The 27408-nt window shown below is 43.8% G+C and overlaps 2 protein-coding genes across 3 annotated transcripts; both read left to right on the forward strand.

Annotated features, from left to right (window-relative positions):
• Positions 1–2153: 2153 nt before the first annotated feature.
• LOC308581440 (transmembrane protein 238-like) lies at positions 2154–10222 on the forward strand (the record flags this gene model as incomplete). Of its 2 annotated transcripts, none has more annotated exons than XM_081183812.1 (2): positions 2154–3096; positions 9646–10222. In XM_081183812.1, the coding sequence occupies one exon, from the start codon at positions 2154–2156 to the stop codon at positions 2664–2666; it is 513 nt and encodes a 170-aa protein (XP_081039938.1). In that variant the 3' UTR covers positions 2667–3096; positions 9646–10222. The 2 variants fall into 2 exon arrangements, with proteins under 2 accessions (XP_081039938.1, XP_081039939.1); XM_081183813.1 differs by having other exon boundaries at positions 2154–2760.
• Positions 10223–19490: 9268 nt separating this feature from the next.
• Positions 19491–27148, forward strand: LOC308581806 (transmembrane protein 238-like). The gene is made up of 2 exons (XM_081184506.1): positions 19491–19947; positions 22403–27148. Exon 1 carries the CDS (start codon positions 19555–19557, stop codon positions 19795–19797), a length of 243 nt encoding a protein of 80 aa, XP_081040632.1. The 5' UTR covers positions 19491–19554; the 3' UTR covers positions 19798–19947; positions 22403–27148.
• Positions 27149–27408: the final 260 nt, after the last annotated feature.

Raw genomic sequence — 27408 nt, forward strand, 5'->3', positions numbered from 1 at the left:
TGTTACTGAAAAACAGGATGTTTCCCTTGTTGTTTTACAGAAACAGAGGAATTACTGTACTTTTCCATGTATAAAACTAGGGGTTTTTTTACTAAGAAATAATGTTAAAAGGGGGGTAGTCTTATACACGGGGGCAATCTCCCCCCATTTTCTTAATTTTGAGTCCCCAAAAATAGGGGGTGTCTTATACACGGGAGCGTGTTATACACAGAAAAATATGGTACTTCTCTTCCTCACAATCTGCTATGGCATAGCTGGCTTTGTTGATCCATTAGCAAAGGATCTGAGAGGCTTGAGGTCTTGGGGCCCATGCGGATGTGACCTTAACAGTCTGACTGCCACCTGGTTATCTAAATATCAGCCACAATAAGGAGAATTGGGATTGGGGCTGTGGGTGTAGAGGAGTCTCCCTCTTTGCCTGCTGCAGCCTCAATGAAACACTTCCTCAGAGTTGCTATGAAACTCCCAATCCAGCCCCAATCCTGATATATTCAAGGAGGCAGGGGAGAATAAATATGTTAGGCTTGCCATATGTCAAAAAAGCTCAACAGCTTTTGTGTCTTGAATTTCACTTCTAGAAATATGACAAATGTAAATTTTAAAATGAGATGCACCAAAGCTCTCAAGAGTCTCCAAGCAGTAAGAGACTTGATTCACTGAAAAGCTTAAAAATGACAAAGAAAGCAAGCATTGAAGATGCATTAGCTTAAGTTACTTATTTTTCAAGACCTTTCATTTGACTCATAACACGGGCAGTTAAAGTATGACAAAGAGATGCTTTTTTTCAGAACCCTGTAGCTGAATGTTTAGGGAGGACCGAGGTGATGCTCATCTCTCTTTGCAGAGAGAGAAGTCATTCTACATCAATTAATGAGCACAGGATACAGCAAGGGTGTGATCCTGTTTAGGCAGCATGGGTCAGTAAATAAATTGAGGTGTGAGTGAGGTTTCTGGCAGGTGAGCTCTTGAGGCTGTGTGTAAAACAATGTGGGAGGGGCTTCATTACCTGCTCACACCCTTCCATCAGCCTTTTGTTTTCACCATCAAAATGATTAGGCGAAGAATGAGAAAAGCATGGATTTGCTTGCTCCTTGTTTCTTTCCAACCTTCCCCACACTTTTGTTGAAAAAGAATAAAAGAGATTTCGAAGATTCAAATCCGGGCTGTTGTTTACTTGGCTCCAAATCTGGCTTTCAGAGAATGATTTGGGATTTATCGCTGTTTGTTGGACAAACGAGAAACTTCATATACGCCACCTGAGCTCTGAAAGAAAATAATAACAGAACAGACCTGCTATTAAGGTGGCCAACCAGGTGCCTTTGAGCAGGGCATAAGGCAATAGTTGCTGTTCCCCAGTTATTTCTATAGGTACAGCGTCAGCAAAGGACCTGAGTGCCATGAAGCATCCACACAGCCTTTATTTATTCCATTTATATCACACCTATTCCTCCAAGGTGGCAAACATGATTTCCCACAATTTCTTGGCAACTGTTCTATACCCCAAAGCCCACAAACTCTTGTGGGAGTTGCTCCAATCCCCTGGACATTTTGCTTGGTCTTTCCTGTACCCTTTCCAGCTCTTCAGCAGGTGGGCATAGCGTAGTCAGGATTTAGATGGAAAGGGGCAGGATTTACATGGGGGGTGGACAGAATCGACCTATCTGCGACGAGTTTGGTGAGTTGGTTAAGTATTTTTACTTATTTACTTGATTTAGGGGGGCGGCTGCTTGGCTACGACACCCGTGAGGGTGAAATGGGGTCACCAAAACGGTGCACGATATTCCAAGTGCGACGGCACCGGAGATTTTTATGACGATTATTAAGCGCACTGCGATACCTCTAAGACAGTCCTTGAACCGAAGGGCGAGATCCAAATCCGGCGAGATTGCGCGGTTTATGGGAGCAATCGGTGACAGGCTGCGACGGACAGCCGTCGGCTGTGGGGTAATTCTTGGCCGTGCGCAGCCGAGCCGCTCGCTTGGGGTCTTTTCTCTCATCTGCCCCCGGGGACGGCGCGGTCCCGCTGCAATTGAGCCTCCTCCGGTGCCGCCGGGCAGGTGAGGGGGGCGTGGTCCCTCCGGCGGCACCTGAGCGGGCGTGGCCCTCGCGGACTTTGGCTGCCGCCTGCCCGCCGGCGCTGCGCCAGTGCGGGCATGGGCCACGCGCGCTGCGGGCACTGCGCGGTCTTCCTCGTGGCCGCGCTGGTGCTGGACGGGGCCGGCTTAGCGCTGGTGCTGGCGGGCGCCGTGGGGCGGCCGATGGTGGACGGGATCCCCTTGGAGGATTTCCTGGTGTTGACCGGGTCGCTGCTGCTCGCCCTGTCGCTGCTCTGCTGGCTCTTCTGGTATTCGGGCAACCTGCGCGGGGTGCCGGCCGAAGAGCTCCAGATCGGGGTGCGCCCCGCCGCCGATGCCGCCGCAGGCACAACCCAGCCCCGTCGCCGGCAGAGCCTCCTGCGCCTGGCCGCCAAGCTCTCCGAGCGCCTCTCGCAGCGCCGCCGGCCGGCGCCTGCGCCCTGCGCGCCTCTTGGCTCGGGCCTTCCCGCGAAGGCCACGCGAGGCGCGGCGGCGGCGGGAGCCGCCGCCGGGCCGCTGGAGCTCAGCTGCCTCCGCCCGGCTGCGCCGCTCGAGCAGGGGCCCGCGAGGACGCAGGAGCGGCTGGTGTGAAGCGCTGCCTCCCGGGGAACCTGCCCTTCCTTCGTCCGCCCTCGCGGCCTTGGACCTTTCTTTATCCCGCGCCAAAGGAAGGATGGAAGAAAAGGCACGTGGTCAGAAATCCCCTGGGATAGACAGGTCTCTCCCACCGCACTTCGCGGTGTAACTGCCTCGCTCCGCTTTTAATATATATGGAATTAAATGGTATGTGACTTATAGGACGTGGGGCGCACAGCTGCCGGACACGCTGAGCCCCGTACCTCTCTTCCCAATAGTAATGACTGTGGTGCCAAACGGTGGGCCCGTTCTTTCCTTGCTCATGCAGTTTCGTATTAAGCTTAGGAAGAGCTTAAGCTGAGCTCAAGCAGCGACCCTCTTGTAGCCCAGAAACAAAGCAATAAATGACCCTGCTGAGCATGTGTCGGCTGCCTTTCCTTCCACGGTGAGTATTTGCAGTTTGCCCCTTAAACATTCTTGAGAGTATTAAGAAAGGCATGACTTTAGGCAGGCAGGCAGGAGCCATATCATGCCCAGCACGTACAAGCCTAACACCAGCAAAGCCTTATTGATGGTCTTTGTAAGAGAAGAAAAGCCCAGCTGTGCCAGCTGGGGCCGATGAGAAAAGTAGGCAAAAACATCTGGACAGTACCAGTTGGAGGAGGCTGCTCTATGTTCAAAATATGAGAGCCTATTGTGCTCATCTGTAGGTGATTCCTGGCTGGCTTTTAGCTACTGTAGGCTATAGCTGTCATGGAATCATAGAAGGGGCCTCAAGGGTCATCTAGTCCCTGCGATGCAGGAATCTCCACACTTGGTCTCCCATCCAGTTTGAAAACATACCAGACCCTGCTTAGCTTTGTAAGTGTGACAGCACTTCTCAACATGACTCCTGGAAGTGTAGGATCTCATTTGTTTTGTACTTTGCAGTCCCTTGTCTATTGTATTTATATCCTAAATTTCCTTCCTCTCTGTTTCCCCATTTTATCCTCCCCACAATCCTGAGAGGTAGGTTAGGGCTGAGGGATAGTGACTTGCCGAAGCTCTTCCAGGGAGTTTCATGGCTGAGTGGCAGCTTATACCTGATTTCCCCCATTGGTAGTCCAGCACTCTTAATCACTGCAGCATGCTGGATCTCCCTTCTCAATAGGGAAAGGGCTCCCTTTCCTGTGTAGTTCTCAACTCGTGTCCTTTATCACCACAAGCAGTGCAGTAGGTAGCAGTAGGTACTAATCTGTGCAAAACACATGGGACTGAAACACAAATGTCTATGACAGTAAGGCGTGCGGCTGGGAGATTGCAACACCAAAAAAAAAGAAAGAAAGAAAGAAAGAAAGAAAGAAAGAAAGTCTGATCCCCTGCTATAGTAACTTTATGTTCCCTTTCCTGCTTTGTGCACCTCATTCCTGCTGAATGTTTCTGGACTTGTCTAGCACTCTACATGCCTATAAGTCCCAACTGGATGATACAGCTAATGCTTCTGCAAAGTAACTTAAACTCTCTTTCTGTGCATGAAAGATTCCATTGCCTCTGGGGAGAAAACCCTAAGCCTTTTTCGTTGTGTGTTGCAAATGGTTTGCTTCCCAAAGGCAGCGGTTTCCTGCTTCTGAACAACATGTTCTTGCCTTGCCTGTTCCCCAGCTGAGTGTTGATTGAGATGGCTGATGTCACACTTGAGTGTTTTGGCTCAAGCAACTGTCATGTTAATGACCCCTGGCCTTCTGGAAGTATATCCTGAGACTAAGAAGATGGCTGGTGTCCATGGTGTCAGATGCCTAATTGGAGGGTCTCAGAAACCATTCAGGCCATTTTTATGGAAAAGACAAGATTACCAATTTAACCCTCAATTACAAAAAAAGTCTGTTTTACGAATAATTCTGCGTTTTTTTAATTGCATGGAAACCTTCGCACAGTATTTACGTAGTTATTTAACCATGTTTAGAGCATAAACCTATTTTTGGTAATGCTGAAATCTAAATGGGCGTGACTTTTTGACAGCACAGAATCTGCTCTGTAGTCTTTAGTGGACTTATAATGCTGTGCATTCAGCTTGTATCCATCATATTTCTCTTTCTTTCTTTCTTTCTTTCTTTTACTAGTATTTGTTCTGTGGCATTAACACAATGATCATTTTTTTAAAAAAATGTCTGTGGTTCTATGAGTCACTCCTATCACTCGTGATCTATAGATAGGCACCTGTTCTCAAGTACCACCCCAGAGGTAAAACACTGGACATGTTTTGCAAGGGAGTCACTGTGTGGTTCTTGCTCTTTCCCAGCCTTGGATGAAATCCTGGTCTCCCTTCTTCCTTCCTTCCATTCCACTTCGTGTTTGAGTACATTAAGAGCATTCATTCTCTCTCTATCCCCCACCCCCAGTCTGAGCCACTGGTTCCATTGCCCATGCTGTTCCAAGCACTCTTTCAGTACAGTATAATTTCAGTTTGTTTGGGTTTCTTTACCTGTGGCAAAGAAATCACCAAGCAATTGTCCTAGAAGTGAGTGGTTTCTCATGACTTTTTCATGTTTTCTGTATCTTATGTACATGAAATGCATTAGTATATAATCCTTCTTTAGCTCTCTATTCTGGACAAGGCAGAATTCATTGTGAAGCTTAGTCATTATACTCAGAAGAAAAACACATGAGAGCCTTCGTTGTAACTACCCCCCCCCCTTTCATTACTCACAGTCTCCTAGGATAGGTGTTCCCAAACTTTCTGCTCCCATGCTCACTTGAGATGGCTGAAAACTACTGAGGCTCACCAGTCACAAAATGGCGTCCGATACAGGGGCAGTTTGGCATAATCAGGTGGCGGTTCGTGATGTCTTCTTCTACTGTATCTAATCCACCTTTGGAAATGGCTAAATTCTTTGACACTGTTTTTCTTGTGGCAAAAAGTTCCATAGCTCGCATTTCCTCAAGCAAAGTACAGTACAGATATTTCCTTTGGGGGTGCTATAACTCAGCCTCCCCATTTTAGGAAGAATTTGCTGGTCCATACACTTTTTCTTTTACATCTTCCCCTTCCCGCCACACGTGCTTCTCAAATTATATTTATTAATCTTCTGTAATTTCTTCTCCTCTTTTCATATTCAACCTGTTCCTCATTCCTCCCATCTTCCCCCCTTCAAAAAAACAAAAACAAGTGCCAGTTTCTTTCTTCCCATATCCCTGGAGAGAGAAGAGAAGTCGCTGGTACCAAATGACTATGACACAGCTTACGTGTGAGGCAGATAAGTGAGAAGTTGCAGGGCAGGCTCTGGCATTGAGCCCTACCTGAAAAGGTGGCCTGAAGCCCACTGGCAGGTTCTAGCCAACTCTTTGAGAAACAGAGCTTACTAGATCAGGCCAATGGCCCACATAGTACAGCATCCTGTTGTGACAGCAGCCAACCAGATGCCTGTGGGACCTGAGTTCAAGCGCACCCACCCCTGGTGTGGCTTCCAGCAACTGGTCCTGGGAAGCATTACTGTCTCTGACCATGGAGGCAGAGCATGGCCATCATGACCAGTAGCTTTATTCTCCCTGAATTTGTCCAGCAACCTTTTAAAGCCATCTAGGTTGATCACCCAGGTGAATGGTCACCTAAAGTGGCAATAGACAAGTCCGTCAATTTTGGCTTTTATATGAGGGGTGGGGGCAAATGTTCCTCCTGCCCTCTTGCAGGAACAGTGTGCACTTGTCCTTCCTTTGTGCTAGTCCCAGAAGTAGCAACGGAGGAAGTGCATAACTCATGCTTCCTCCACTGCTTTGATGAATGCCACCGACACGTGCTGAGTCAGTTGGTCTGCCTATATTCTGAGCCGCTTCAAAACCTGTTTTCTTCCAGCATTCTTTGACATGTGGTGTATGGCTGGGGCTGGCCTGCACTTCAGTGTAGGATCATGTTTCTGATTCAGTTCACGTGTCAGGAAACTGATGCAAAAACAAAAACATTTGCAATGCTATTCATACATTTCTCACTCGAGAAAATGACATAGTAAATAGCCTGTGTCACACATCTAACAATATTGTATATCTCCACATACTTTCACTGTCACGTTCCAGTGACAAATGCAAAGTTCTCCTGGTGTGTTTTCTTCTTCAAAAGAACACGTAGAACACTCAGATTCCTTCATTCCAGTATTCCTTTCCAATAATTATTTATCTTTTCGTTGTTCCACGAAATGTGTTTCAGGTTTGCACTTGCTAGGCCTCAATGTCTACAAAAATTATGTTTGGTTCTCATACAGCTGCAGGTCTCTCATGGCATGACTTGTATAAAAGACAGACTTTGAACCACCTTCTTGGCTTGATATATTTGAGTGACTACAGCCTGATTGTGTATACCTTCGAAAAAGACAAATCTTTGATCTTCCTTCATCCCACCTCATAGAAACACACAACAAGGTCCCCTTTGTATAATGTATCTTCAAAGCGACAGAGGAAATTGTACAGTTTCAAGAGACATCTATTGCAAATTTCAGTGCTGATTTCAACACTTGATATGGAATCATGCTGGTAAATGCTTTTTCATGCCCCTGCTTTGATGACGCCAGTCTGCTGCTGAGACTTTTGCTTCAATTGGGCTTGGATATAGTTGTCCCTTGGGTGCTCCATGCTGTGTTTGTCCATTTGCTTCACTACCCTATTGCAATTACATAATAGAATAAAAGCACTTAGACAGAGCACGACCGCTGTCCCTTGAGCAGCATGTAATGTTCTCCAAACAAGCATTTTTTAAAAATCCTCCTGAAAAGCACAAAGCTCTTTGCTTCCGCTCCTGGGTCCCCAGAGGTTGTGTAGACTGTAACAAAATACTACATGCATCCAGAGTAGACACCACAGTGACAGACTCCTATGTTAGAATTCAGGTTTCTGCTGAATTCATATGAAGTGTGTTGGAGATGATTTAAAGAGCAGCATGCATGATATGGAGGAGCCGAATCTACTCTCTGCCTGGACTTCCAGCCCCAAATTGCTTTGCTCCAGTTTTGTTCCTCCCAAGTGGGCTCAAAAAAAATGGGAAGAAACCCTTACAGCAAGAAAAACACCAGGGGGCAAAACAGATTTTTAGGGGGAGCATAGGCAACATATTTTTCCATGCTTGCTTAACATTTAAGTCTCTCCCCACGCATTTATGTCAGCTTGAAATGGCTCCACTTGGATGAGATCTACCCCTAAATGGGAAACTTTAATGTTTCAACCATTGCATTGGACATAGCTTTTTGGAGTTAAACTTGATGTTGAAACATTAGCCTAAGAAGCCCTGGTGCAATAGGGAATCACGTGCCAGTCTTTCTCCTGTGTTATCAGAGTTCTCTGCAAATGATCCCAACCTCATCTTTGACACTCACTTTTAGTAGAGGGAGACTTTTCATCTTCATCACAGGCATAGCAGACCATCTATAATTTGAGGAACTTGGGCACACCAGAACGATGCAACGAGCCTTCCTTTAATCATTTTCTCCCTCCCCCTGCTCCCCCCCAGAAAAAAATTTAATCAAGACTGTTTGCTCTCCATCAGTGCAGTATCAGGAAAGCTTTCTCAGCTCTGGTATAAAGTGCAGCACTGAGGTAACACCCTTTCACTGAAAGGAAGGTACATAGATACGGATAAGCTTTTTGCCAGGTTGGCTATCTGGTGAATTAAACTACCTCCTTAATTAAACTGCTGCCTCCTTATTCCTTGAAGTTTAAGTTCCTCCTAGGATTCTCTGGCAGAAAGCTGAACTTGCTTTATGCTGTTTCTGGGCCGTTTTAACAACATTTGACAACAACAAGAAATCAAGCCTTGAGTGTCATCGGACCAAACCTGTGGAACACTCTGCTAATAGAGATTCAGCAGGTGCCTTCTGTGCCAACCTTTAAATGCCTTCTGAAAACTTTTCTATTCCTCCAGGTCTATGCAGGCAATGAAGAGTTCTTCTCCCACAGTGGTTTACTGTATTGATGCTTGTTTTGATTTTTTCTTTTAAAATTGTTTTTAATTTTCATGTGCTTTTATTGTACGTATTTTTTAAAAATCCTTTTAGAGTTGTAAACCCCTTTGTTATTTTTGCTGTCTATAAGTACAGTGGTACCTCAGGTTAAGTACTTAATTCGTTCCGGAGGTCCGTACTTAACCTGAAACTGTTCTTAACATGAAGCACCACTTTAGCTAATGGGGCCTCCTGCTGCTGCCAGGCCGCCGGACCACAATTTCTGTTCTCATCCTGAAGCAAAGTGCTTAACCTGAAACACTATTTCTGGGTTAACAGAGTCTGTAGCCTGAAGTGTATGTAACCTGAAGCGTATGTAACCCGAGGTACCACTGTACTTTTATAAATAAATAAGCACACAAAGCCAAGTCTTTTAAGGCAGGCATGGGGAGCCTGTGACCGTCCATTCATTGAACTCTTACCATTCCCATAATGGCCATTGGCCGAGCTAGTTTTGGCTGATGGGAGTTGAAATTCAACAACACCTGAAAGTCCACAGGTTCCCTGGTCCTGCTTTAAGGCATGCAGGGGGTGGAGATAGAAACCAAATCGTTGGTGTGTGCGCTTTTTACCTGTCCAAGGTAAGAGTCAACAAATGAAGGTGGTGTAAATATTTGGGGTTGTCTGTCTAGAAACTATTGCTCTCATACTTTCAACCTAGGGTGGGATAAATTTCTCTCGCTTGTACTGTTTGGATTCTATTACTCCCTTTGGGGATTAGGCAGCTTACGCCAACTCCAGATGCACACAGCTCAAGGCAGGCAGAGAAGCAAGAAAAACAAACCAAGCCTTGGGGTCTTCTTCCTGAGACTGTTTACTGAAGCATCAGTGGTGGCAGCTGCTCTCCACCCTGCTCTGGGCAAGCAACACACACAACCTGTTCCATCTTCTTTTAAAATAATAATAATAATAATGGGCTGAATTCTCCCCTGCTAGACCCTGACCAAACTTGTGCTCAGCTTTCTTAGATTTCCTATGCATTCTTGAAATGGGCATGATGTGAGCCAGTGATGCTTTCTTCTTTCTCCTCCTAGGTCAGCATGGGTCTGCCGCCATCTATATGCCAATCCAGTGTGTGCCATATTGCCATTGATTGGTGGGACCCCCTCCTGTGCCAGAGCTGGTGGAAGAGCCTCGTTTTATGTACATCAGCCTTGGATGTGTGGGGGGTGTTATTGTTTTTTGCCAAAGACTACTGTGCCAAAGTATTGTACTGCCAGCTCTTTGAATGCTCTTTGCACAGCCCCCTGCAAAGACTTGAGAACTTACCTTCACAATGGAGTCAAGCTGCCCTTTGAACTGCGGAAGGGACTTTTGATACTGAATCTTTGTGGTGGATTTTCATAGGCACAGCCCAGTCTTGTACTGTGTTTTCTTCAGTACTCTCTGATGGCTTCTCTGCCCTGTAAGGCTTACTTAGTAAAAAGAAATATGTTAAGACCATTGCTGATCTACAGCTAAGCTATGCAAACAAGCTGATGTTCCTTTTGGACCCTCTTCTCTAAGAAGCTTTAGGTATGGTTAATTTGTGCAAATGTGTACTTGTTTACAAGAAAAGTGAGGACTGCAGAGATTTTTTTATAATAAATATTGATTTATTTAAAAAGAAAAGTGTACCATGGCTGATTTTTGTATGGTCTATTTGGCTATCCTGACATGGGTTTGAGTGCTGTGCTTTATGACGCAGAAGTGAAGCTGCAGAGCTCAGCCTGCCCTTCCTCCAAGAGCAGGTTTTCAGATTAGGCTCTTGGGTTTTCTTGTCTCCATTTGTTCTCTATAACTCCATAGAGATTACCGGTACTTGCATTATCCTTTATCTATTACAGTTTCAGTAGATCTGCATACATAGCACTTAGGACCTGTTCTCTACGCCCCCCCCTTCTGCTTCAATTTATACATAATGTGAATTATAGGACCACACTTGTGGCCCTGTGTTAAGGGTGAGTCACCTGAATCACATTCCACCATGATAACAGTAAATGCAGAAAATGGGTCAATGGATTGATTTGAGATCTGGCAGTATTTTGTTAATTGAACATCATTTAAAATTGTTATTGATTTAAAAACCCTTTCTCACGTATCATCTGGCATTATTAACAACCCACATGACATATATATAATGAGAAGATCAAAGGCATTTCCTAGTTTCATATGACAAAATCATCAAAGTCAACTAGATGATCCTCAAGTTCCCTTCCAACTCTACAATTCTATGATTCTTCCTAAAATTCACTGATTGTGTGAGCCCAAACCACCAGGGACTCCTGACACTTGTTCAAAACTGAAAACCTGTGGTGGGAGATGCGAAAACAAAGTTTCCAGGAGAAGAAGGGGGTGTTTACTTTCCTCCACTATCAAAATCATTCTCTGCAGGCTACTGTTTTCCTTGCAGGAGCAAAATATACTCATCTGTGGATAAACAGTTGCAAGGGTGGGAAGGATTTTTATTAAAAAAGAGAGAGAGAGCATGAGGTGGAATGAGTTTTTTTAAAATATAAAAATCCTCTCAGCCTTCCATCAAACTGAGAGTTCGATTTAAAAAGAAAAGAAAGCGTCAGAAGATCAAGTTTTGAATCTTCAGTGTAACATTAACCCTGGCTGAAAGACCCCGTAGAAGGACTCATTCATCACAAATGTTTCCAGCTCAAAGCTCTGAACCCAATAGATTTTATTTAGCCTCGAATGCTTTCTTTCTGGTGAGAAGCTCTGTGATGGTTTTCTGCAATTCTGCCCATTTGCCAGGTGCCAGGGCAAAGGTTTGTACGGAAGGCTGACACATATGCCCCCCCCACACTTTATTTAGAATGAGCTGCACTAAGAAGTAGGTTCATAAGAATGGATTCCAGTGATGGAAACTGATTGAAGATGTTTGCAATAGCAATTTCCTTTTCTTCTTTTTCTTTTTTTGTGGGCATGGTAGTGCTAATGAATATTTCCAGACATGTTGCCTGATGGTTCAGCATTATTTGGGGGAGTAGTATCAGGAACCGGCTACTGCCGACAAAGACATTATGGGCAGGATTCAGCCAAAGGTAAGCAATTTTAAGCCCCATTTACTTCATTGGAGCTTATATATAATTTAAAGATCTCCCATTAAAACCAAATGGGCATAAAAGTGCTTAATTTTGGCTGCATCACTATGTCTGACTTGATCTATATTCACTGACTTGGTAAGGCTGTTTATATGTCACATGCAAGTACATAGCTGTCACGCCCAGGCCTGACCCAAAACGTTTTGCTGGCTTCCCTCTCCTGCATAACACCCCCAGCTGAAGTCACATAGTACTCAAGCCTGGTTAAGCTATTTTAGCACTTGAGGCCAAACAAGCATCTCTTATCCCGCTCTGAGAATAAAAGCATGATCAGTGAATCGATGAAAATCAGAGGTTAGGAGAAGGTAGAATGGGATCAACTGTGAGCTCTCCGAATGATTTCCATAGTTCAGCAAGGATTCTGACTCCCAATTATTCCTCAATAGTAACAAAAAGGGTTTTATTCTCAAGCTGCTGAGATGAAGAAAGCTTGTCGCAGCGGGGAGAACTAGGAGTGGATTTTTGTGTGACAAAACTGGAGCTGGGCTGCATTTATATCTTAAATTTAAAGAAAATAGCCTTTCACTAAAATCCTGGGAACTGTAGTTTGCTCCTTGCAGAGCTGCAATTCCCAGAACCCTTCAGAAACTGCAGTTCAGAGGGTTCTTTGGGGAAGTCAAGTGCTTTAAATACGTGGTGTGTATGCAGCCTTAGTTCTAGTCCTGAAAACAAATTCCTGGGCTGAGCCAATGCTCAGAGGCACCCTGTTCCTTCATTCTAAAGCATGTTTGCACCTGGCTGCGGTTGGTGGATTGCAGGTTATGCATAGAAACCACAGTCCCAGGGTTGGTTACAACAATTTAGAACACAACATTGAAAACAGTTTTAAACTAACTGCAATCACAAAAAATAGGCTACCTCACTCTGCCTAATGGTAGAGCCGGCCCTGTTTCCATTGTCCTAAAAATAGGCTGCCTCACTCTGCCTAATGGTAGAGCCGGCCCTGTTTCCATTGTCAGTTTTGCACCTCGCTACCACTAGTGAGGCTGGTGTGAGTCTTCCACATGATTCACCACTCCTATCTGCTTCCACACATTAAGAAAACGTCAGGCAGGCATTTCAGGATCAAATGAGAGACTGTCACAGCATTCCAAAGGATCCTATGGGGTTCTATGAGTTCCAGTATAACTCAGGAATTCATGAGTAGGTGACACATTTTCTCCAGATTCTTGATCCCTCGTACCACCAGTGACATAAATCCTTCTTCAGGATATGTTTTGGGACATTTGTTTTGTTCTAGAAATCACATGACTGATTGTTGTAATTTCTGTGCATGAGCACAAAGTGTAATCTCAGCTTGGCCTCAAAGCCAATTTTTTAGGCATAGTTCCTTAGCCTATGAAACAGGAATGATTCACTAAGCCACAAGGATGTTGAGAGGATGGGAGGCAGAAGGAATGAAAGAGTGTGGTAAATGCTTGTTGGTTTTAAAAAAACAAACCCTCTGTCCTCCTACAGTCAAAAGAAGGTGCGCATGAAGTAAGGGAGAAAAAACAGTAAGAGCAGATGATTTATTAATCCAGAATTTATAGTCTGTCTGATTGTCTCCAATTTATATGCATTCTCAAGGCAGAGAAGAATGTTTAAAAAAACAGAGAAATACAGTTACAACAATTAATCTGGGATGGAAGACCTCAGGCCCAGGAGCTGAATGCAACCCTCCAGGACTTTCTCTCTCTCTCTCTCTCTCTCTCTCTCTCTCTCTCTCTCTCTGGCCAACAGGATTCTCACCAGGCCCCAAACCAGCCCAGGTCTGCATCGTCCTTTTGCCTGGTTGAAATGTGTCCTGGGACTGTTGCCTGAATGCGAAGAGGCATCTGTAGATGCCTCCAACTTTTGCCTGACTAAATTGCTGCCTACAAAAAGGTGGAGTCACATCTGTCACTGCTTTTGCACATACAGTGGTACCTCGGGTTAAAGATGCTTCAGGTTACAGACGCTTCAGGCTACAGACTCAGCTAACCCAGAAATAGTACCTTAGGTTAAGAACTTTGCTTCAGGATGAGAACAGAAATCGCATGGTGGGGGCAGCAGGAGGCCCCATTAGCTAAAGTGGTACCTCAGGTTAAGAACAGTTTCAGGTTAAGAACAGACCTCCAGAACGAATTAAGTTATTAACCTGAGGTACCACTTTACACCACCCCCCCATGGCAAAGGGCTTGTGGCGCCCAGAAGATTGCTTATAAGGGAATGTGGCCCTAGAGCTGGGGGGGAAACTTTCACATCTCTATAATAAATAATAATTCATAACTCAATAGCAAACATGCATCATCTGCTCTTAGCATGCTTAATGCTTGAAGATCAATGGTCTACTTATACAGAAAGGTCTCTCAACAAAACAGACCAGATCCCCTCATCTTTCTGATAGTAAATAATTCAAATACAACCACTTGGGAGAGGAATACACCCTGTAGTAGCTACTGAGGATAATCTCAGAAGAGTGGAGCCCACAACACATCTTGTTACTGGACTTGAAAGGATGGAGAGGTATATATGGAGGAAGATTTCCCCTCTTGAAGCCTGAACCCAGGCTCTAAAGTGAAGACCCAGTGCTTTGGATTTAACCCAGAACTTACCCTGTAAAATCTAAGCTAAAAACCCCAACAGCAACCAGAGACTGGCTGAGCAGCTCTGGCATCTCTTCCTGGCCAGGGAACGTACTATTCCATTTAAAGAAGTGCTTTTGTTTTTGTTTCGAAGTTCATTTTAGTTTTGTTTCTCTTTTTAGGAGTTATAAAAAGCCTTCGTTTTTCTTTCATGGTTTTTTACCCTTATTACTCTTTTAGAGACACTCTCCTGGCAAGGGAAGTGTTCGCAGTTTCTAAGTCCTACATGCCTGTCAGGTTCTAGTTTTAGCTGGTCACACAGGTTCATAAAACAACTACAGTAATAATAGTTAACCCAATGCACTAATAGCACTTCAAAAAGATTTGTAAACAAGGGCATAAATCCCTGATTTGCAAAGGCAAATCCCTGACAGATTGCATTTAGTGTGTGATGATCCACATAACTGAAAAACTTAAAGGGAAATGGGGATTAGGAAGCAAATTCCTCATCTGAGGTATTTAAGGCTCCCTTTCATATGCACCTGGCATTGGGGCCGCTTGTTAATGATGCTGCTATCCCATGTGACTATGGCATGTGTGTGAATAGCAGAAGGGCATGGGTGCAGCTGATCGTGTATGCCTTCCCTAAGGGCTGGTTCTTCCGCCTGGCAGGATATTATCTTGTTGCCAACTCTACTCATCAATCCTGCCTGGGTACTTGCCACATTCACACACACATACCACAGCATAGTACTGAGAAGCAGTTCTCAAGAGTTTGGGTGTGAAGGAAGAGGAGCAAGTGATGCCATCAGGCTCAGGGCAGCAGAATGAGAAGCAAGTTCACCAAACACAGTGGAGCTTGCCCACCACATTTTGAAGTGATGTGAAACTTGTTACCAACTGATGGGTCCCTTTAAGAGCATTCAGTCCAGAGTCTAAATCTGCCCCTCTCCTGAGAGAGACTCGGGGCACAAGGGCTATCTGTTTCTTTGCACCCATATTTTCTCTAGCTTGCCATGAAAGCCTGTAAGGATTGCCTCCTACAGAGCTGGGATCCTCACTCTTCAAAACTGTTGTGCCTGCTGTTTCTTCACATAACATGTGTGCTCCAGAAAAGGTTGTCTTGCCAGCCAGTCATCACAGTGACAGGAACTCTTTTTTGACCGTAGGGCAGGTCAGAATGTGACTCCTGCAAGTGTGGTTTATAAATAGCCCTGGGAACGGTGCATCACTGGAATCGTAATCGTTCAGTACAAATGGTTAGTTTTCTGAGCTGGGGAGCTACGGTAACCTGGAGGCCTCTGCATGTCCTCAGCAAGCAGGGGAGTTACTGGGTAGCCTATCGATGGCCAAAAGGGGTTACCATGGAAGACTGACAAATGGCAAAGCCAACTGGATTAGGGCTGGGATTTTGCTGCTGAGGAATGTTAGTCACACTCGTTATCCAGAGAGGAGAGGAAAAGAGGAGAACGATCTGGCAGGAGGTTCATCTGGCTATATGGCTGATACCGTTACGTTTGGCATGATTCATAGCTTGACGTCACAAGCAGATAAGGTTTTTATTACGCCTGACACTTAGCAGACGTGGAGCAAGGGAGGCAGCTTGGTAAACCAAAAGCAAACCACTGGGGCATCTAAAAATAAACACCCACCATTTCAGCATCATGCTGCTTTCTCCGATGGAAAATACTGAATTAAAAAAAATAAGGGCTGCCAAAGTGAGAAGGGAAGAGATGGAAGGAATTTACAGAAGGACAGACAAAGAGGAGGCGGGCAGGAATAAGGATGGTTGTTGTTTTACTGCTTTTATTAGCAGCACACTTTGACAGGCAAAGATTCCCCCAACAGCAGATGGAGATGCAGTGTTGAGAAATGCTTCACCTGTTGAATTTCTGCCTGAGACACCAGCCCTGCCAGAAAAAAATGGGTGTACCCAAATGTATATTGCAAACCCTCTAAGCAGAGACAGTGTCGCATCCATGTTCTGAACAGTAAGGGGTTTGATTTATCAGGCAGACATTTTAACTGGATGATTTGATTTTCTTGCAATTAGTCCTGTGACACTGGTGGACATGAAGAGCGACAAGCATTTAAACTCTTGAACAGCAGCGGGGGGGGGTTGGGGGGTTGGGGAAGGATTGTGTGGATCACTGGTAGGTCTCAGGCTCCATCCCTAGATGGATAAGGTTGGCAAAGACCTCTTTGCCTGAAACACTGGAGAACTGATAAGTCACACGGTTCAATGGTCTAATTCTCCATAAGGCCATTTCCCATGCTCCTGTTATTAACCCAGTTGTTTTTAAAAAGAGCATAGGTTTTGAAGACAAATGGCTGCACCCAGTTATATTATCATTTCACAACCACTATATGATTAAATATTGATTTTCAACAGTATGCCTTTAAATGGATGGAGCAAAACAGCTGACAAACATTACGGAACTGCAAACACAATGCAGTTCCTTGACTGTGTGTTATAGTTTTATGGTTACTCTACTGACCGGGGGGGGGGGGAACCCTGCCTGGGCTGCTCTTGTACCTTTAACAGCAGGTTGATCTGCAAAAACCAGTGAGGTGAAGCTTTCCATCATATAGAGATAAACATTATTAACCACCTTATGCCTGTGCCTCAACTCCCCCCACCCCCGGAAATATTTCAACTAAATGTTGTTCTGAACATATAAATAAGAAACATTAAGTGCTCATCCACACTTCTGCTTGTCCCACTGCTTTCCCCCAGGAAAACCTACTGTTGGGTTTTTTCCAGATTGACACTGGCTCTGATTTAGTGCTGAAAAGCGGGTTTTCCACACAGTGGCAGACCAAGCCGATCAGGCGCCTGGGGCAGCATGCGTGCCCTGCGCCCAGGGGTGGACCCATCCCTAGAAAGCATAGAACAAGCAGAAAACCCCTCAGACAAGCAGAAGTGTAGATGAGCACTTACTTATGTAAAGCAGAATCACAGTACACCAGCTGCAACAGTATTCACTACGAAGTCTGGTATATTAATTTAAAGAGTGTCGCCATACGTTGGTCGAAGAATCACAGAATGGCTAGGTCTGTTAACATATGTAATAAAAGAAAACCAATCATTGTCAAAGTCATCTCCCCACCCCTTTCCCTTCCAGCATTCAGTCTCCCCATTTACTTTTTGGCTAAAGCAATTTGCCCAAAGTTTGTGTACCAATTAGATAATGTTAATCCTGAACCAGTTTACTTATCAGCTGATGAGCTGACAGCATTGAAAATATTACTAAGTCCTTGTAAGGAATACCAACGTTTTGATTATCAAACAGGGATAACAAAACCAACTGAGGGGAGAACATGGAAGTTTACATCCTGCTATTTTGCCAGTGCCTTCAAATACTTTTTGCCAAAATTGATTAATTTCAGACCAATTCTGCCACATGTGGCAAAAGTGTTAAGTTGTGGATGAACATATCAGGTGACACAGCAATTCTTCAAACAGCTCTCGTTTATTCACAGGCCAGAACAGAACTGAACTGCAGGGTTCAGCCAGCCTGGTTATATTGAGCTCCACTACAGCGCAACAGTAACCACTTTCTGTAACTATCCAATCACTGAACGTCACTTTCAATCCCCTATTTGCATATGTGGACCTGAGTGAAAACTATCTACAGTATCCCCCTGCTGGCCCAGAGTGAGAACTTCAGTACATAACAAAAAGGTTAGTACTGTACAGCCTCTCCAGCATTGTTTGCTCAGTATTTTGTTGGTGCTGCTCAATAAGACAGGTGTAAGGTTCTACCTATAACTCACTTTCAGAGTGTTTCTGCAGAAACAGATTCAGTGCCTTTTTACTCCACTGAGCATTCCACTATGCATCTGAAAGGGTTGTATTTAAATCTGTTAAGAAAAACTTTTTTTAGAAAAAAAACAGAATCATTTTGAGTTGTGATATTAAATTTATAAATATCCTGTAGATAGAAGAAACAGAGGTTGATGTTTTTTAGACTTGAAGAATATTCTGTTAATGAATTTTCCATTTCAGTTAAGGGCATTATTGCTGAAACGTAAAATTTGATGCAGTTCAAACTGTGGTGGGTTTGGTTTTTTTAACTCTTTTTTCAGTTTGAGGATGAGGTTAACCCACTGGATAAGTCCCTCACCCTACAGAGGCATTTTAGACTCCCAGTGTTTACATTACAAAATTTTATCAGTTCCACAGAACAAAGGATGAACAATTATAGGGGCTAATAGTGATTGTACAGTAGATTTTATTCCACTCTTGCCATACCTGCAGAGCATGTTTCAAGAAAGGGTTAGAGACCAAGTTGTTTTTTAAAACAGTATGGCTTAAAGAGACACATGTTCTTCATCAGTGCATTCCATTTGTGCCTGCTATTTGCCTGAATCCCTACAAATGAAGGCACATGCTGCATAACATTAAAAAAATGTCAAGGTGTCATTATAAGTGAGGTATTCCTAGCCCTCTGTCTTCAGATAGTTTGATTTTAAAAAATATTGACCAATTACCACCATGCATAAATACGTTAATAAGTTCCTGCCCATTTTGGAGTGCTTCTATCGTGATAGGAATAGGTAACCTACTGGAAAAAGGTAAGTTTAACATGGTAAAATATTCATATTTATGGAACTGGTTTTTCCAAGCTATGCTATATTCAGCTTGCTCCATCTTTGTAGTTTTATTTTATTTTATTTTTTGTAAGTGCTGTGTAATTAAGTTTTTGTAATAATTTAAAGTTTGTAGTAGACCACACCCAGATATTTTATGGGTTTGTCATGCCTGTGCCTCAGCTTGGCATTAAAAGGACACTTACCGTGGCTATCTAAAAACACACAACTTTACATGTACGCTGAATGATCTTACTGACACATTTTAAAATAATGTTTAGTGATAGTTTTCCTGGTTTAACAGAACAACCCCCTCGGTCTAGGAAGTGTGGGGCTTGATTTCAAAATGCTGTAGAAGCTATACGACTGTAAAATGTCAGATTTAAACAAAAAATAATAGACATGGGCTAAGTAAGCCCTTACTAGTTTTTCCGAGTACAAAATGAAAAGTTCCCCAAGAGGACCAAATCCCAGGTGGAGGGATCCATGCAGTGCGGCACCTCGCAGGCAAAAGTGTGTCACTGCTAGGGTGACAGTGACAGGGCAGGAAGGAGTTAAAGGCTCACCTGGTCTACCTGCTTAGTGTCCTCAGAGGTGTGCTCTGACATTTATACTTCCTTCTGATGGCAAGGCAGCCTGGATGTTTGGGCAGGTAGCATGACAATAAGACAGGCTTCCAAAGCTCAGCCTGCCTTTTGGCTGATAGCGCCCGATGAAGAAGAATTTGGCAACGATCCTTGCCCTATACGTGGGCCGGTGTTATTTCATATTAGTTTTGGCTCTTATCTGTGATGTGGCTGGATTGGTCCTCCTGCTTCTAGGGATTTTTGGCCTTTTGAGCTCTTGGGATTTCTTTGTTTACTCCGGAGCCCTGCTGTTGGCATTTAGTCTCCTATTCTGGGCTTTCTGGTATTCGCTCAACATTGAAGTCTCCCTTAAAGAACTAGCAGTTTGAGTCGATCTACAACCAGAGGAATGTGGAGGTGGCACCATCAAACTGCAGAGAAGAACGTTTCACCTCCTGGAGGCATCTGAAATTTTCCCTGGAGAGTAGAAGGAAATGATGCAGCGACAAGTGCCAGTGCCCACCCATCCCCACAGCAAGGTATGTACCGAGACTGTTGTTTTTCTGTTTTAGGCAGATAAATAATCTGAATTTTCCAACATTTGTGCTTTGAGAGAAATACATTTGAGCTGAGTGATTTAAAAACATGTTACATCACATTAGCAGAATTATGCGAAAGGGTGGTGAGGTGTGCGTGAGGTCAAAGAATTCCAGAGAATGATGGTACTTCAAGGAAATTGTGGTTAAGTGATGTGTGTGTGTGAGATGACAGAATTCCAGAGAATGAATGGTACATCAGGGTCCATCTGCACACACCCCATTGTGACTTAAGTTACTAAACTCAAACTACATCGCCTTAAAAGTTGTCACAGATAAGCAAGTCCTTATGATTGTTAATATCGCTGGTGTCATAGAAGCCAGCTTCTGATAATTGCCACATTAAGGCTGCAATCCTGTACCCACTTGCCACTGAACTTGGTCCTGCATAGGATTGCATGGCACATTATAGAATATACTGGCCTGTTGTGTACATTTCATGTTACTTTGAAAATTAGAGAAAGGGCAGATAATAACGGCTGGCGTGGTGGGAATGTGATCAGTTGTGTCTGTTCCATTTTTTTACTGTTTCACATCTGTTCTCAGCATGGTGTCCAGTTCCTGTGTTTTGGCTATCAATTTTTTTTGGGGGGGTGTTGCTCATTTGTTTGCCTATCTTGTTAACAGAATTTACACACACACACACACACACACACACACACACACACACAAAACCTTGGATGCTTGTCTGGTGTTTCTGTCTGAAAAGCTTTATTTCAAAAACATCCACGTTTGCGTACAAAAGGGCAAAAATGAAATATGGGTCTTAGAGCAGGACTACTGTCTCAAACACAGAAGAGACAGTCAGCTGCCTTAAAAGCCCACTAGATAATTCAGTCATCATGTCAAGCTTCCTGCAGAGATGAACCATAATTTATTTTGTTTGTTGCATTTGGGAAGGTGGGTATGGGGTTTTTCTTACATTATCTAGTCAGAGAATTCTGTTGTCTGCTGTAGCGAAACCAAAGCCCCAAATTAAAGCTCCACTTCAGCCATCTCGGCTATGTCTCTTGTCATGTCTTCAGGAAAACAAAACATACAGGGAATATTTCTGGCATCTCATAACGGCTTTAACTATAGCATGCATTTTATTAGATGCTAATAGAAATGGGGCACAATCGGGGGTTTTGGTGCCACAGGAGAAACTGCACAATCTGCTTTGAAGTAGATTGCATTCTCCCTAAATTAAAATCAGGTTCACAGCTCAGGGATGCTCTTTGATCCAGACTTAATCCCGGATGGTCAAATAATAGTAGCCACTAGTAGTGCCCCCTCCCAGTTTTGGCTTGTCCCCCAGCAGCTGTACATTTATTTTGACAAATCCTGAATCCTGACCACAGCTCCTCATGTCCTCGCAGTTCCGATTATTCCTTGCATTTCTAAGTCCTCCAATTCTTCCATTTTCTAGTTTCTGCTCCTTGTCTCACATTGACTGTGATGCCGTATCGCCAACAACAAATATACGGGTGTCTGCTAGGAGAGAGTTCTCTGCGTATGCCATTATTCCTGGCATTTCCCTGGCATCGTGCCCAGACTAGGAGGAAGAGCAAGTGAACATCTGTCTCTCTACAACAGAGAGAAGTAACCGGGCAAGTTATAAAGTGACCAGCCTGGCACTATGGCCTGCTGTGTTTAATCATTAACTGTGGACCATAAAGTTTCCAGAGCCACAAGCTTCCTTGATGGGGCAGCTGCCAGATACATGGCTTGTAATTATTCTTTATTAGGTATTATAAGATGGTGCAGCCATGGCAGGTGGCACAAAACTCACTCTGATCCTCCAGAATATGGCATATGTTTCATGCATATCCCAGAGCACAATCCTATTAGATGTAGGTCCTATTCAATTCAATCAGACTCCCAGATGAATATTATAGGGCTTCAGCCCCAATCACTCCAAGGATGGAGAACTTCCAGGCATGCATAACAACATGAAACTGGTAATGCATGTGGCCAGAATGCTTCTCAAACTACACTGGCTGGTACAGTAACAACCCTTGCAAAATGATCCCACATTTGCCTTTGCTATAACATGCCAGCTTATCTTTGCAAAACAGTTTCAGAAACATGTATTTGGTTGGAACGCACGTGGTTTTAAATTTTAATTGTGGTGGTTGGTGGTAAAGCCAAAGCATCCTGATTCCTAATTGAACCCTTTCCCCCAAAGCCCATTATTTACAGGATTTAAAGAAATAATCCATTATTTATATAAAACATCTATCTCTTGTGCAGATGTGACCAGATGCAGAAAGATGCAGCTTCAGCTTCATTAGCTGTGCAGCCTTTTCCCTGAGCAAGGAAGGGCTGAAACAGGAATGAGTTGGAACATACCCAGATACCACTTTCATTCAGCAATGGATTGAATGCAACTTTTCTTCTTTTGTGTTTTTGTTCCCAGTGCACTTAAAGCTGATATACCATGGATTATCCCAGGAGAATGAAGGGAAGACGCAGCGAATATGGACACTCATGCCAGCCTACATTTGAAATTCACAGGATTCCTCCAGGAAAACTAGGCTATGTTGAGTCCTGTGCATTCAGAGACTCCTTGTCTGAAGCTCTGCACCTTATTGGGTTGAACGCGTACAGTCTGAACATTACACCAACATCTCGCTCTAAGCCTTTGCTTTGCACAGCTATTCGGTGCCCTGATTTTACCCATTGCAATCACCAAGCCACGCTGTGTCCTTGAGTAACGTATGGACTTTGTTTTTAAAAGTTGACTAGAACCGCAGGAGAACCATACATGTGTGCAGATATTATTGGTGCTGTATTTGCATGAATCTATACAGTTGAAACTGGGGAAACAGTTTATATAGAGCTTAATCATTTTGTGCATTGATAATGGCTTTGTAGATGCCTGTAATTCCAGGAAGCTGTGCAGTGCAACATTTCATGATGCTAGAGTGCTGTAGGCTGGGAGGAGATGGTGCCAAGCAAGCCCATGTCGTTTCACTGCGTGCTTTGCTCAGATGCATGCAGAAGGTAGCATCTTATGAAACTGAAGGCTGCTAGGAGATGGAGACCCTGATTCCCCCACCGCTGCCAGTGATCCTGCCAGGGCCATTCTCTTTTGTTGGCTGATTTCCTCTCAGATTGGGGGTTATCACCTTTGGCCAGGACTGCTCTTCCTTGTTTGGCTTCCTGCCCTGCAGACGTTTAGAAGAGAATGAAGCAAAACAGGGCACTACAGCATCTTGCACACTGATTTCTCTAGCTGGCTGGCTGCACAACCTGCCCCACAGCATTCCTGGTCCTTACGATCTGCCTGGTCATCCTAACTGGTAACAGCGTGCCTTGAAATAAAACCCCACCAGCTTGAACGGGAACCCAGCGGTTTCTACACTAGTCGGATGGCAACTCAGCACAAATAGCTTCTCAAATGTTTTTTTTAAAGCAAAACCCTCTCCAGAAAGTGGGGAGAAGCTAACATCTTGGCTAAACGGAGGATGAGGGAACAGTGCAGATTCTGGCTTTAGTTAAGATCTCAGCTGTCCTCGAAAATGCTTGGTTTCATGGAGATAGAAAGGTTAGCTCGTTCTTACTTCCCAGGTTTGGTGTGGGACATATGAGAGGTGAAATTGTCTTAGTTAGAAAGACCTAAAGGGCTTGCAATGCATTGGTGAGGATCCAAACTAGTCCCAATGGGAGTTTTGTCGAAGGCCTACAGTGATTTGCCCTGCTATGGAGTCCCTCCCATGGCAGTGGGAATTAGTGAATGTATGTGGCAGCAGTGACTGAGCCAGACAGCAGTGCTCTGTACAGGCCTGGGTAGTTGGAATTTTAAATCTGCCCAATGCCTCAGGAATAATACTATGTTAGAGGCATTGTGGGAAATTAATTAGAGGCATTGTGGCTCCTGGACCCAGCTGCTCAGTACTGCTCAGAACACCAGGAAAAGTGTTTCCAAGCTGTAGCCCAGGGTTCTACGTGTTGATGCCAGGTCTGGTATTGCCTAGAGATTTTGAAAGGGGAAAGGGATTCCTTTATCTTGGAACAAGGAACACCACATGAACAAAAGCAGGTGTGTCTGGTAGTAGAAAAGGCAACAGTTTAGGGGAATGAGTAGGCCTCAGTGCTCCAAGACCCAAGCAAGCATGTGGAGATGAATAGGCTTTGTGGGCGCATTTTCTGGTAATCTACCCGGCTGCCATGCTCAAACAAATGTCTGGTGTACCACGTCCAGTGCAAACACACACATCCATGCTAGGCCCAAGCCAGTTGTTGTACATCTTTATGGCCTTGCAAAATAGGTGCTTTCGATTTTGATCATTTTCTGAAAAGTAAATATTAGCTTTGTATGGGAAGGGAAGGAAGTTTTGAAGCTGGAACCCGAACTGCAGATCAGATGAGACCCTACAATATCGTGAAGGGGTTTTCCTGTCTTGGGTCAGTGGCTGTTTTAATTCCTTTTTAAAGATATAGGTGCAAGCTTCCAAGACATTGCCTAAGACTGGAGATTCCGGAAAAGCAAGGTGAATTTCTGTGTACAAGAAAAATCCAATAACGTCCAAAGCCACTGCAGACACAGCTATGTATAGAGGTGACAAAATAGACTGCATGTTAGCGTATATGCACTGAATGTGCCGTTTTCCTGCACACAAGTGATGTCTGTGTAGGAATCCTTTAAGTGTAAAGCAGCCCTCGGAATAGTAATCCTATAAAAAGAGATGTGGCTTTGCCAAAATTCCCCCTTCTAGATGCACAAGAACCCTGTCCCAAACTGAATCTAGCAGTCCCTTCCTTACCTCCCACAGGATATGAATAATAATAGAATATAAATACAGGGCAGGCAGCAATACTGAGGCCTTAAGCAAGCCCGTTTTATGGCCCATTTGCTCCCCATAAAAATTGGGGAAGTGGGATGGATTTTCCAGTTATACAACCTGTACATGTAGTATCAATAATCAGCATTTATACTGAGCATTTCAGCTCTTCACATATTACCAGAGACTCTCAGTTACAACAATGTATAGAGAAGGGGCCTGATTCAAAGACAGTCGGTGGCACTTAACTTCATTGAAATATATGTGACTTAAGCGTCATTGTCTCTGGACTAGGGTCATTCATTATGTGTACAGAGTTTCCCTTCTTGCCTTGCATGGAATGTGCTTAACATCCATGGATATCATCTTATAGCATTAGATGTAAGGACTAGGAGTACGTACCAACATTTGGTTAACTCCCTTTTCAGATGGGTTACTGCATGGGAAAGGAACAAGTGTAGGGAGAGAGCAGCCTAATGGTATACACAGATAGTCCCATGTGCCTTAAATGTCACACAGCTTCCATTAGAAAGGGCATCAAAGCTCCTTGCTCTGGAGCTATGAAATATTTCTGACGAGTCTGAGTCCATCAGGACACTAATGCTTTGTAAATTTCTAGTCTATTGCAGACGGGGTTGGGTGGGGGTGGGAAGGTTGAATGTATATGTGGTGATTTGATTAAATGTATATAAACAATTCCCACTGAATGCCTCTCCTCCAAAAACCACAAAACTTACCCTCCTTTCACTGATCTGATGGAATCAGATGGAGCCAGTCTCAGGTAGGTGGTGCGGCACCCAGACATGTAAATAGCTGCCTGGTGCTTGATTTGATAAGCATAGTGATTTCAACCTCACTGTACCACTGTGAGTAGCCTCCTTATGTGCCACTCTTGCTGTGTGAGGAGGAAAATGCACAGTATGACTATGCAGAAATCCCTTTCAACAAGTCCTGTCTGCTTATTTGTCCATCTGTTGCTCAGGGTGTCTTGCTGAGTTTAGAGTAAGCTTTGACAGCTGGGAAATAAATACTCATGGGTAAAGTATAATTTTCCTAGACAGCATCTTAAAAAGCAGAGACATCACCTTGCCGACAAAGGTCTGTATAGTTAAAGCTATGGTTTTCCCAGTAGTGATGTATGGAAGTGAGAGCTGGACCATAAAGAAGGCTGATTGCCGAAGAATTGATGCTTTTGAATTATGGTGCTGGAGGAGACTCTTGAGAGTCCCATGGACTGCAAGAAGATCAAACCTATCCATTCTGAATGAAATCAGCCCTGATTGCTCACTGGAAGGACAGATCGTGAAGCTGAGGCTCCAATACTTTGGCCACCTCATGAGAAGAGAAGACTTCCTGGAAAAGACCCTGATTTTGAGAAAGATTGAGGGCACAAGGAGAAGGGGACAACAGAGGATGAGATGGTTGGACAGTGTTCTTGAAGCTACCAGCATGAGTTTGCAGTGGAAGACAGGAATGCCTGGCGTGCTCTGGTCCATGGGGTCACAAAGAGTCGAACACGACTAAACGACTAAACAACAACAACAAAGTATAATTTGAGCCTGGACTTGCTAAGACTGTCCCCCTTAACGCACACCCTCAGTCCTAGATCATGAGTAGTAATAATTAAGTGTACAGAGCCTCTGAATGTGTGCATTTCCTTCACCGCTGAGACATTTCCCATACATCTGGAATTACCAGGCCCGAATCATGAACTAGAGAGGTATATAAGCACCAGCCTTTCTCTGTTTACTTATTTACTACTTGGCATGAAGGAGGAGATCCAGTTTTGAAAGTGAGGGGTGTGTGTGTGTGTGTGTGTGTGTACACATGTGTGCAAAGGGTCAAGCACACTGTATTTCAAGTTGACAGCTTCTTATTTCGAAAAGTTTTCCCCTTAAAACACCATAATATTTAGTGACTATCTCACAATTGCTGCTGGATCAGAAGTTCCCCTGAATTTCTAAAACGTTTTCCGTCTTCAGCAACAACCAGCAAAAAAAAAAAAATTTAAAAAGATGTATCTGAATGTTTTGAATTTGAAACCTGAGAGCAAAGTTGCAGTTCTTGTTGACAACTGGAGAAAATAGCTACTGAATACATAACTTTTAAAGATTCATTTCCTTGTAACAAAAAAAAAATCTAGTAAGAAAAATATCTAGCTGCATAGCTTGCAACAATAATAAAAGGTGTGTATCAGTACAAAGTTCGATCCACTGTTTTTTTATTGGCTATGCAGATATGGGTTAGATTGAAAGATTAAAAAGATCACATTCCACTTCGCCCAACAGAACACACAAACGTTTTGACTGGTTTTTGAAAATATTTTTTTTAATTCAGATGGTCAGAGATATATTTTCCTTTCCTAAATGTCCTGCTTCCATGCTAAGAACATAATTGTACACGGATGAGGAAAGTGTACAGTGATCCCAGATTTTTTTTTTAAAAAAATGTCTATGTTGCAAGTTCCCCCTTTGCACATTTATAAGGCCTTTATGCTGTTTTATCTGGAAGGTTCAGAGCATGTTATGGCTGGAATTCACTATCTGTTGGGATCATAGCAAATGAAAGCTTAGAGATTACAAACCAGGAAACCTGGACAACAATTCAAGATTCCTAGACTTTTAATCTACCATCTCTT

Source organism: Podarcis bocagei (genome assembly GCF_964188305.1).
Source record: "Podarcis bocagei genome assembly, chromosome: 2".
NCBI classification, from domain to species: Eukaryota; Metazoa; Chordata; class Lepidosauria; order Squamata; family Lacertidae; genus Podarcis; species Podarcis bocagei.